Below are 12,508 nucleotides of genomic sequence, written 5' to 3'. Positions count from 1 at the left end.
ATATCAATTCTTAAAAAACCTAACCATTGATTAAAAAAAAAAAATCTTAGAACTTTGAATAATAATACATTTTATGCATCCCACTGATTTTCAAACAGAGGTCCCCATGGAGGACAGTGATTGAATTATTTAATGTAGCACAATAACCAGGAAAAGGGAAATCTCATTTTAGTAGTGGTCACTCTAAGCTAAGTTGATTGGTTTTCTTGGCATTTATTATCTGAAAGCGAAATGATTGATCAAATACTCTTTGTAAAAGTTTAAAAGGTCCTCATAAAAATCAAGTGGCCTGTTTACACCAAAAATACAAACAAATGATCTTAATTGATACTTTTTGTATATCAAAAGAGAGAGCTACTATCTAGTGAAAGTAGTTTGGACACATGAAAAAGAGAGAAGTAATTGTAGTGTAGGCTACCTTATTCTATAAAATTAATTTTTTTTATAAGATTAATGGCAACCATCATCTAAAATTAAATTAATTAATGCTATAGCCTCCACTACCCTAATGACAATATCAAATTCAGAGAATAATAATAATAATAATATAAAGTTCAATTAGCATAAAAATATTAAAATTCTTGGCAAGCACAAATTCCAATTAACCAACTTAATATATATATATATATATATATATATTTATGAGTGTCACATTCCTTGGCAAGAAGGGTGTCTTTTCTTCAACACTAGTATTCTTATCTCTTCTAATGTGCATAAGAAAATACCTATAATAATCAAATTTACATATTAAATAGTAATTTGCATTTTTATTTTTTATTTTTTTGTAGGCATTAGTGGGCTACATGTATTACTTTATAATTTGTTGGTGTTCTACTTGTCTTCATGAAATAAATATTAGTATATTGAGACTATTTTTTATGGTGTAATTAGTGCTATAGATCTATATATATTTTGCAATGCATTCACTTTGACATTTAAACATAAAATGAAGGGTATCATCCACACAAGAGTTGTGATTAAAGAAGACTAGGCTATAGACAAGTAAGAAACGTAGATGATGGCATCTACTAAGTTAAATAAAAAAAAAATCAAATAAGATAATAACTTCTTCCATCTAGAATTTATAGTTGTATTGGTTCCAAAAAAATAATTTATACAGTTTTAAATTGTGCAAGTCCCACATTCACTTTGAAAAAGGTAGGAAAAAACTGTGACGGCCTATATAAAAAAAACCAGCGTTTTCATAATTGATCTTGGTTTTTCAAAATGAGTGTACAAAATTTACATATCCTAAAATTATATCTAGTATTACTTTTGATTTTAAATGATGTGAAATTAAAAGAAAAGAAAATCAGAATTCTTGATGACTTGCTTAAAATATTATTCCATCAATAAAAGTAGATATTTTCTCAATGAGAATTTTATTTACTAGCTATATAAGTACGTGGACATTTAATTAAAGAAAGTGCTTAAATAAGTTCTTTCATTTATGAACTCTATCTTTTATTTTTGTACATCCTAAAACCAAAAAGAACATGAATTGGAATAGAATTTTTTTTTTTAAAAAAAAATCAATCAATAAATGCATCATGTTTGTAGAAGAGAAATGATATTTGTAGTCGTGACTGCATAAGTGCTGCACAATCACTTTGAAAAAATAAATAAATACGAGATCTACGTGAAAAAAAAAATTTAATTTTTTAATAATAGATCCTATTTTTTTAAAAAAAAATTTTACGATACTTACATATTTTACGATTATATATAACATTACTCTGGTTAAAAAATGACAATGCTAGCACGTGCAATGAGATGGGGTTATCATGAGGTTGTACACCCGATAAAATTAAAGAGATGGGAAAAAAGTAATACATTATTATATTTTTAAAGTTCAGGTAAAGTCACACCAACCAATTACAAGTAAAATTTATTTCATGTGGTTCAATCATTCATAAAGTATGGAAAAGAAAACAACTCTAGATGTGTATAGAAAACTAAAAGAAAAATAATAAATCACCACATCAATTGTGTTTAATTTTACATTATTAATTTTGATAATTACCCCTAAATTATTAAAATATATATATATATATATATAATATGAATGGTAGTTATAAATTGAGTGATAATTTGAAAGAATGACTCAAAGAAAAACCTACAAAAAAATTTTAATAATGTTTTTATTTTAAGATTTTTTTTTTGTCCAATGAGTAAAGGTTTCATGTTTTTTTAATCTAAATTTAATATGAGAAGGATTTATAGTGTTGGTGGAAAAAATTCTTTTAAAATGTTGTGGACATGTTACATGCGATTGAATAAAGTTTGGTTTAATTTAATGGGAATGTTTGGCAAATTACTCCAATAAAAGAAATATTGGTGGAGTTCAAATTCCTTCTTTGACCCGAATGGAGTTCAAATTCAACTTAAATTCTTATTTCTTGGTTGGAGGAATTCATTTGGTGATATTGCCTCCCTAAACTAACACCATCAATATTAAAAAAATATCTGTGTTACACAGATCGAAAGTACATTTTAGAAAAATACTACATCATTTTCTAATGTGGCATTATATGATTGGAAAGTAATTTATCATCCAATTATTGGATGTCACATAAGGGGATGGTGAGGGAATGGAGATTAATTTAAGTTTGGATGTTGAGATGAATTAAGTTGAATTGAGTTGAGTTGAGTTGTAAATAGTAGTATTTTGTGAGTTTCATTGAAATGAATTTAACTTTTTATGTTAAAATATATGAAGTAGACTAAAATGAATTTAACTTTTTTATGAAAAATTGAAAAAATAGTAGATTTCATTAATGATTAGTACGAGATGAGTTTAGTTTAGTTCAACAAACAAACACAAAAGGACGGTGGATAGAATCTTTCTTTTAGGATTTAGTTTTATATTCTAATGGTGATATGAAAATTTTCTATAATAAAAGGCAACTTTATAGAGATACTTACTAATTTAACTAAGAGCTCCTTCAAGTTCTTTATGGAATTTGAAGATCACTTTGAGTGGAATGAAGTAGTCTGATATGAGTATAACTTTTTTATTAGAAATTAAAAAAGTAATAGATTTCATCAATAATTGGTACGAGATGAGTTGAGTTTAGTTTAACAACCAAACACAAGAGGACGGTGGATAGAATCTTTCTTTTAGGATTTAGTTTTATATTCTAATGGTGATATGAAAATTTTCTATAATAAAAGGCAACTTTATATAGATACTTACTAATTTAATTAAGAGCTCCTTCAAGTTCTTTATCGAATTTGAAGATCACTTTGAGTGTAATAAAATAGACCTACGATATTTATTGAATATTTAATTTTTATAAACAAAAATACACAGGTAGCTCGAAATGCTGCATGAGAACCTATTTTATATTGTCTATATCTCTCTTATTTGAGTTTGTCAATTTCGGTCAAGAAAATTGTGACAATTTTTAAAACACATGATTGATTTTGATGTAATTTACTTATAAGGATTAAATTGGAATTTAATATCATATTTTATGATATGCATTTGCATTTATTAGTGCTCTTTTATCTTTACGTATTTATGATATATTAATTTGTAGTGTTGGGTAATCGTTCCAATTAGTTAAAAAAATTTAAAAAAAATGACGAAGATTTGTATGTTATGACTAGGGGTGTGCAAAATTTTGAAAATTCCGACTCTGTCCGACTTCCGCTCCGACTCCGACTCCGACTCCGACTTCGTCGGAGTCATCGGAATTCGGAGTCGAAATTCGGAGTAGCTCCGAATATCTATTCGGAGTCGGAGTCGGAGTCGGAGTCGGAGCTCCAAGAAGCTCCGATTCCGACTCCGAAATTTTTTTTACTGAACACTACACTCGAACGAGGTGTCGAGCGCAAGTCGAGCACACGTTGTATTGAACATTGGCTCGAGCGACATGTCGAGCAGAAGTCGAGCGAACCTCTTCTAGAGAGGTTCGCTCTAGCGACATGTCGAGCTGAAGTCGAGCGAACCTCTCTGGAAGAGTTCCGCTCGAGCGCCACGTCAAGCGCACGTCGAGCTTCGATCTTATGTCGGAGCTCCTATAAGAGGTCGGAGCTCCGACCTCTGATCGGAGTCGGAGTCAGAGCTCCAATTTGGCTCCGACTCTTGTCGGAAACGAGCACTCCGACTCCGTCGGAGTTGGAGCCCAGCCCTAGTTATGACAATCTCATTGTTATTTATAAGTCTCATACACTGTACATCATAATTTTTTTTTATTTTTAAATTTTTTTTTTTTTGTTTTATTCTTCTTAAAACAATTGAATTCTTCTACTCATCATCCATATTCCATATATTTGATAAGAGAAAAAAATTAAAAAAAATTACAAAAAAGATAGTGTGTGGTGTAGAGGCTTATGAATTAAATTTTTCTAATAACAAATATTAGCATCTTGAGAGCATTTTGTGTTTGAACCTCATTATTATTATTATTATTATTATTAGAGTACTACTATATGTATTTATAAATTTGTTTACAATTTTACGTATAAAATTTATTTGACGTGGAGAACCAACATGCGCCACCTAGAAAACAGAAGATACTAAAATTGAAAAAGAATAACTACATACAAACATATATATAGATTAAGATAAATAAAAATTCCACACATTCTTTTGCTTTTAGTATTATAAATAAATGTATAAATTTTATCTAAACTTTAGTTTGTGATTTGTACATTTCTTGTATTGGTCGGGACTCTGTTCTCGTCAGACACCTAGTACCAATAAAAAAAATAAATAAAATATATTTGAGAATTTGAGAGTGGTGCTAAAGGATTTCTCCCGATTAAGTGTAAAATATATTTTTTTAATTTGTATTTTTTAAAATATTTAAAAAAAATTAAAAAAAATCACAAACTTATTTAAAAACATTTTCTTATCAATTAGGTAAAAAAATAAAATAAAATAAAATATCAATCGGTAACTTTTCTCGTGTTGCATCCTCGGTGGATGCAGCATTTTCCTTGTCAAAGATATTATCATTGAGGGTGAGATCCAGCTCATCACATCATCCTCACAATATCTTAGAGTCTTAGCTTGATTAAAAGATCGATCTATCGTCATGACTCATGGATATTTATCGATCTTGTCTTCCTTCTATCTTTAGACATTGAATAAGATCTCATTCCAAAACTCCATTACTTACAACCAAAGCAAGTTTGGCTTTATTTTCTTACCTTGAATTCACATCCAATGACTCTATTCCTTCATTCTGTATTTATTCATTATAGAATAAGTATAGTTTTATATGTACTTAAAATTTTACACGTATTTTGTAAAAGAACAATTTTATCAATTTGTTGATTTAAATTTTGATTTTTAAATTTTATAATTTTCAGTATATCAATGTTAACATATATTATTATATGAGTAAAAATTATAAGTAAAAATTAGATTTTTCATATAAGAACACTGATTGTTTTAGTTCATATGATTTTGAGATGCTCACAAAGAAATAATGTAAAATAATTGGAGAAAGAAAAGAATCAAGAGCTTGAAAGAAACATAAAAAATTAATTAGAAATAATATTTGTAGTTATGAGTGTGTAAACATCGTACAGTCATTTTGAAATATTAAATAAATATGATATCTATATGAAAAGAAATTAATTTTTTAATAATAAATTATACTTTTTTTTTAAATAACTATACGACACTTACACGTTCTATAACTATATATAATATTATGTAATTATTATGCAAAGGATCTTACGGCTGCATTAATTAAAACGACAATCAAAAGAGATATACCGTATATCTGCAAAAGAAATTTCTTTATATTATAAATTATAAAAGTATTTTTATTATAAAATATTTAATATATTATATAAAATTATATCAATTTATTTTTGTAAAATTTTATCTATTATTTATTAAAAAACAAATAAAAAATAAGCATTATCATTTAAAAAATGTTAGTATGTTTTATGAATTTACCACTGTTTATATATTTAAATTTTTAAAAAAAATCTTTTTATTTAATAAATAAGAAAGTGATTTTTAATATATTGTTGAATTTTTTTATTTTTTAAAAATATAAAAAATTATGAAAAATATAAAATTTGTGCCGTGCGCCCACCTGTCAAAGCTGGCGGCTTAGTAGCATCACCTCTTGCTTTGACAAACCAATTTTATGACAGGAAACTGTTTATTTATATTCTCAGAAACTGCAGGCGTTGGAGACCAGAGGAGTGCTGAAAGGTGCTCTCTCTCTCTCTCTCTCTCTCTCTCAATTTAGGAAAAAAGGATAATCTGTACTGTACTTGCCTCTGCATCGCTCTTCTAATTGAGCACAAGTTTCTCTCTTTCCGATGATATCTGTGCTGTACCTCAATGTTTCCTAGACGCGAGAAGAGTCAGAACTCTTATCACTTTTTCTTTTCTTTTCTTTAGCAGAAGTTTCTTTTAACTCGGTTTTCCTGTGCAAAGTGATACCCAGTTGCTAATTTTCCCGGAACATGGAGAATTTCCCAGGAAAAAAGAGACCCACCATCAGTCTTTCCCTTTTCACCACCCTGTCAGAATCATTTTCCGTCGATAAGTCTCCGAATCCCTCCAAATCTCCTAGAAATTTCCAGGGTGGCGTGGTTGGGCTTGGCATAGTGGCTGCCATGACCGATTTGAGCTACAAAACTCCGGAGAATTTAGCGGTGCTGTCGCCGAGATCGACACCGATCCCAATCGTCTCGTCTGCGAAGGCAGCTGCTAACTTTAGAGGCCCACTGAATGATGAGGAGAGAGATGAGGACGTAGATGAGATGTCCGAGAGCTATACTTGCGTGATTTCGCATTTGGGGAGCAACGTGGTTGAGAAACGCGTGTATTTCGATGATAAGCTTGATGGGGTTGTCGGTGATTGGTGCGGTGATGCATGTGGGATGAGTGGTAGTGGCGTAAGAGTGTTTTCTGCTTCCGCTGTGAATGTTGGTGAAGTAAGTAGGGAGTTTTGGACTGCTGATTTTCTTAGTACTTGCTATCTTTGCAAGAAGCAGCTTCATGGGCTGGACATTTTCATGTACAGGTAAAGAAAACGTAGAGTTCATTGTCTTTTATGTTGTTTCTTTTGATACTTCTGGTTTCGCTGGAATCGCTAATGATCTATGACGTGTGAATTCTGGATTATGTCGTGGGTCTCGAGTTGGAGTGTGATTTGGTTGAAAAGTTAGTTCCTTGAACTATTTTAATTGTTTGCTCAGTGGATTGAGCATGAGTAATTTTGGAACATGGTTCTTGTTTCGTTTTCTGTTAATATTGTATTATGTGGAAATTAATGTTCGGAATGGTTTTACGCGTTTAAAGTTTAGAAGGTTCAAAGAAAATGGCAGTCTTTGTGGATTTACTTGTTCTTTTGGTTTCACAGTCGTTCTTGAATGAAATAGATACGGTTAGATATTACTCTAGTGATGATTGGCAAGTGAATCTGTCGACCGGTACTTGGTATATGCGTTTTAGTTTAGCTTTTGAAATGAAATGGAGGGTCTGAATTGGAATAAGTTTTGGTTTACCTTTAAAATCCTGTCTTTGAGTACAGGCTGTTCCAGGTTTTGTGATTTTTTTAGATCGTTGTTAGGCTGATCAAAGGTGCATATTAGAAACAGAAACCTTTCTGTCTGTGATAAATGATAATTCGTCCTAGAGCTGTTTGACTCATGATGTATTTAATTGAACGTGTATTGCTTCCATGTAGTTAGAAAGGTTTGACCCCTCATTCAGCCTAGTTACTCTGACACTTCTCCACATGGATTCTTTCTACAAGTAAATATACTAGCAAACCAGAGAGTCAGCAATTTAGTCCATGAACCTTGTTTTGGAGCTTAGGTTCCAAATGCATGGCAGCAGTCCCCTGCAGATAGACAGAGTTCTGTTATTGATTCGTTTTATTTCTTATGCATTATTGAACACATGTCACTAGATCAGCAGAATGGTTTGTTCTAAATGTCCTTCTCTTCATCTGGGAAATAAAAATGAACATGGAATTTATGGGTTTTGGGTTGATGTAGCTTCTGCAGTTCCCAAGGCTGTGATGCTGCTATAAAAAATGTTAATAAATAAAATGTCTTCATACGAGCGAGATGTGGTGATATTTGATGATACTGTGACAAGCTTATGTCAAGGGTTAATTTCTTTGAGAAGCAGGACCAAGTGAATCCTTAGCAGAAATAATTAAGTTAGGGTTTGTCCAAATGGCTTCCGGAGTACACATGTTTTATCACAAACAATGCAGTCAAGGTTAGAAGGAGCTGGTTTCTCTTGTCATTTGCTTGAACAATAGAAATCTCACTGTTTGTTGAGATTATAAATTCTTCTTTCACCAGGTGTGAATTATTATAGCATTTGAAGATGAAATTCATATGTTTAGGATGATTGCTGTTTCCTTAATTCACACTATCAAGTTGCATGATCTATCACAGTCTACCACACAAGAGACAATATTCTCACAAGTGAATACTGGAATTGAGTATTATTATAACCAGTCACCACCCCCATGGTGGAAGAAAAACCATTAAGGATATTCTTGGCAACCAAGTGATGGATTAATGTTTTGCATGTTTCTTTTTAACATCCAACACTTGTCACTGGATTGGGATTCATATTTTTCAAATCTTTCTGCTGGGTTATCAAGCGGATTCTCTTTTATTGTTACCTGCGGCATGAGTTTACGTAGTTTCAAATCTTTGGTATTTCTAAGAGACTAGTTACAGAATGATTGTGGCTTGACCATCTTTTGTCCCTAGATTTAATTAGGTGGGACTTCAGATGAGTAATTGCAAAAGCCCCACTTGGTTCTTATAAGGTTCACAAGTTGGCAGTCCTTTTCTCCTTTGCCCCTCTATTTATTGGAGACATTTACCCTTGTTTGCTTCTGTATGTGGTCTTGATTCTCTTGGGGGCTTTGATTTCTGATTGGAACTGTAAAATATTTTTTGGGATAATACTTCAGCACCTTCTCAATTCACCATACATGAAGTTCTCACAGATAACATTTATGGACCTTTGCAGGGGGGAAAAAGCATTTTGCAGTTCCGAGTGCCGTGACAAACACATTAAAAGGGTTGATTACAAAGATAAGTGTGCATCTGGAGCACTGAAGCCACTTGATTACTCTGCGTCTCCCTGCTCCAGTCCACTGGCGTTTTTTGCTGGCGTTGCTGCGGCATAAACATATTTATGAAACTTACATAAAGTGAATAAGATGGAACTAAAAGGACGTGAAAGGGTGTACAGTAAAACTGTTTTCACCGGCACATTAAGCAGTTGATAAAATCTGAGAGGGTTTGAGCATGTGATATCTATATCCCTGATTACAAGAAAATCGAATGGAAAATTCGTTTGAACCCAAAAGAGAGAAACATATATAGATTTGCATTCTTAAAACATTTATATATAATAATTGTTCTATTATATGAAATTGTTACTCTGTGTTTGTGTTTTTGTGTGTGTGTGTGTGTGTGTGTGTGAGAGAGAGAGAGAGAGAGAGAGAGAGAGAGTAGTTTAATCGCCAACGTTGTGAGGCATCTTTGACTTTTCCTTTCAAATGCCAAGGTGGTCCATGACTTTGAAAGCCAGCTTCGATTTTGACAGAATGGTTGTATCATCAGTGTGGTTTGGCTCTATCGTCTGCTTCTTGATAACAAAACCAAGTCGGAAATAACACGTAACTCAACCTTATTAAATTAATGATGTAGCATAAAATCTGAGCAACCAAATGCATCTTTTCCTTTCTGACATGTCCGCAACATGCAAACGGCTATATATGTATGGTAAAGAATATCAATTTCCATGGCATTTTACATCCATGCTCGAGTTACTGAACGCCGAAGCATCCAAAATGACCAGTCTCCTTCGAACAGAATATTAGGAATCAATGGTTGTGTTGGTACTACAAACCAGAACATAATCCTTTGGGCTGAGTCCCAACTTTTATCGAGTTTTACCATCTTTTTATTTCCTTTCTTCTCTCATTTATTTTTTATTTTTACTTTTCGAAGGAACACTGACTTGTGCTATAGTATGTTAGGCTAGTACATGTTAATTATATCGAATCCAGTGTCCGTTGTATGAGAACTTCACTGAATTCGTCTTTACAGATAGGCATATGTTATTTTTTAATCCTTGTCCAGCATTAGGAGAAGAGCAGGTAACATTGGTCCTAGGAAAAAGACTTCCAATGCAACAAAGGACGGCCTGTTGAGTTGTCAAGATTTCATGCAAGATAATCAGATATGCATTGGTTGGTAGTTTCAATTCTGTTAATGCGTTCTTTACTTTGATGGGCTGCCAAAACTAGGGGCTTGGATCTCTGTTTGGGTTTGGGAAGTAATATAGCATTAAATCCCATGTAAACTCTATATGAATTGTGTGCAATTCATTCAATCCATATCAATAAATATGACTAAAAAAAATTACAATTACAATAGAAAACAAATGTATCACCATTGCTGCTATACTTGCATGAAATGCACCATGGTCAGAGGCCGGATTTGTAGGGAACACCTGCAACTGATATCCATCGGTTCCCATGGATGAGTGAACTTACTGTAAATTTGCTGGCTTGTTTGCGTGTAATGTTCTTCACCCCCTGCCATTTAACTCTATCTTTTGTCAAAGATCCAGGGCCATAATTTTGAAACTCACTGTAAAATATGGTGTCTGGAGCTGATGTGCCTGTCCATGGCAACCATCCACTGGGGTCGATAAAGCTCCCCATAAGGTTACCTACATACACTGTTGTTGAGTGGTTCTTCCAAGGCCGTCCAAGGTATGTTTGGACTGAACTCAAGTCCCCATATGGCGAAATGGTGCAATTTTGGATTGAGATTCCAGAGTTCTGATTTGGGTCAAACTTGCCTTGTGCTGTGATGGTGTTCTTCTGGCCAGGTAAGGGCACTCTAGGCAGTATGTTGCAGTTCTGCAACACCACTGCCGAGTTCCCAAAGATGAAATCAACTGTCCCAGTGATGTTGCATTCACGGTAGAACTGCCGGTTGGCGTGGGCATAGAGCGTGTCTTGAAATGCATCGATGAAACACCTGTAGAAGACGGATTGATCCGAGTTTGACATCAAGGCCACTGCCTGGTGCTTGATTGCATCTGCAGTGTTTTGGAACCCCATGTCTCTAGCAATGAATCTCTTGCCAAATACAGCAAATGTTGCTGTAGAATATGTTGGAGTCCCATCCACAAAATTGAGGCGACCAGATACAATTGTCGCATTCATTCCATCACCAATCATCACAACATTCCACTTAGCCTTATCGACCCTTACATTCTCATAATATATCCCTTTCTTCACATAGATCACGAACCTCTTGCCACTTTTTTCAGGAACATCTTTCAGAGCAGCAGTTATATTTCTGTACTGGCCAGAGCCATCTTTGGCTACAACGATTTGGGCCTTCTTCTTCAAATGATCAGAACTTTGAAGTAGCTGCCTATCTCTAGTACTCAGCCACTCTGGAACTTGATGGTGTTCTGAGAAACTCATTAGCCGCCTAAGTTTCAAAGAGCTCTGTACTTTTGAAATCCACGATATGATGGCAAGGCTGTTGCTTGTTAGTTCAGTAGAATTCTTCAGCCAATTCACAATGTTGGTCTTTAATGTTGGATTTGCATTCTCAAACCCGTCTTTGCACGTCTCTAGGTAAGTACCAGCAGAACAAAGCCAGGTTTTGAGATCATCGGCTGCTTCAAGCAATGAGAAAGAAGTAGTACCCGAGGACGAGGACAAGGTGCTATTCAAATGATCCAATGCCAGGCTCAAAAGTTGGCGACAATCTTCCAAAGCCACCTCAGTCATGATGTCTGCAATTATACCTTTGAAACTGCTGTGCTTCAAGAAGAATTGAGAGGCCCTTTGCAATTCAGTCTTGGCCACTTGGGTTGCCAACTTGAAGGCTTCCTCAAGTTGCATGTCTTTTGGCTTAGCTAGAGGAGCAAGGCTATCAAAACAAGTACTTGGGTACAAAGTAATGTCACAAACGGCTTTTACAGTAGAGTGAAACTGAGAATTAGCACCAACCCTTTTGGAATTTCCACCGGAACTCTGAGAAGTCCCAAGCACAGCAGCAACTATAACACAAACCAGAATGATGGTTGATATGCTTATGACAGTGACTCTCTTTCGGGTCTACCGGCAAGCTTCAAGCCTTGCCTGCTCGGCTGCTGCCTCAACCTTTCCATAGCCTCTGAAGGAAGACATGCTCATCATTTTTACCTTCTCCTGCTATTACATTAGCTAATGATGGCTGGTTAGAGCCTCCTGATCAAAATATACATATAAAGCAAAACATTTTGTAGTTGAAGTACTACGTGGTATAACGTGCAAGGCACCACATGCATTCTCGTAGGTCAGCATTCTGAAAGGTTCAAAGTATTGGAGTGCTTCTCATGTTGAAGCATTGGGCATCATGAGAGACTACTGGTGCTCTTGACGCGGGAAATTGGAATATATAAATATATATATATATATATCATCATCTAATTAAGAAATATAAAATAAAACTAAAATCTTCTTCTTGTTTATAG

The 12,508-nt window shown here is 33.8% G+C and overlaps 1 protein-coding gene and 1 pseudogene across 1 annotated transcript; one reads left to right on the top strand and one right to left on the bottom strand.

The window, feature by feature from the left end:
* The first annotated feature begins 6,138 nt into the window (after positions 1-6,138).
* Positions 6,139-9,394, top strand: LOC108993211 (FCS-Like Zinc finger 14-like). The gene is made up of 2 exons (XM_018968042.2): positions 6,139-7,004; positions 8,984-9,394. Exons 1-2 carry the CDS (start codon positions 6,442-6,444, stop codon positions 9,141-9,143), a joined length of 723 nt encoding a protein of 240 aa, XP_018823587.1. The 5' UTR covers positions 6,139-6,441; the 3' UTR covers positions 9,144-9,394.
* Positions 9,395-10,451: 1,057 nt separating this feature from the next.
* Positions 10,452-12,182, bottom strand: LOC108993114 (annotated as a pseudogene).
* Between the last annotated feature and the right edge of the window lie 326 nt (positions 12,183-12,508).

Source organism: Juglans regia, chromosome 15, assembly GCF_001411555.2.
Source record: "Juglans regia cultivar Chandler chromosome 15, Walnut 2.0, whole genome shotgun sequence".
In the NCBI taxonomy this organism is placed as follows: Eukaryota; Viridiplantae; Streptophyta; class Magnoliopsida; order Fagales; family Juglandaceae; genus Juglans; species Juglans regia.
The sequence above is the reverse complement of the archived record's forward strand: the minus strand, read 5'-3'. Positions and strand labels throughout refer to the sequence as shown.

What these genes read in the sequence shown, in the direction of transcription:
- LOC108993211 (XM_018968042.2), top strand. Translation starts at nt 6,442, where the DNA reads ATGGAGAATTTCCCAGGAAAAAAGAGACCCACCATCAGTCTTTCCCTT. An exon ending in CTGGACATTTTCATGTACAG is followed by an intron (nt 7,005 to 8,983) that starts GTAAAGAAAACG and finishes GGACCTTTGCAG; the next exon opens with GGGGGAAAAAGCATTTTGCA.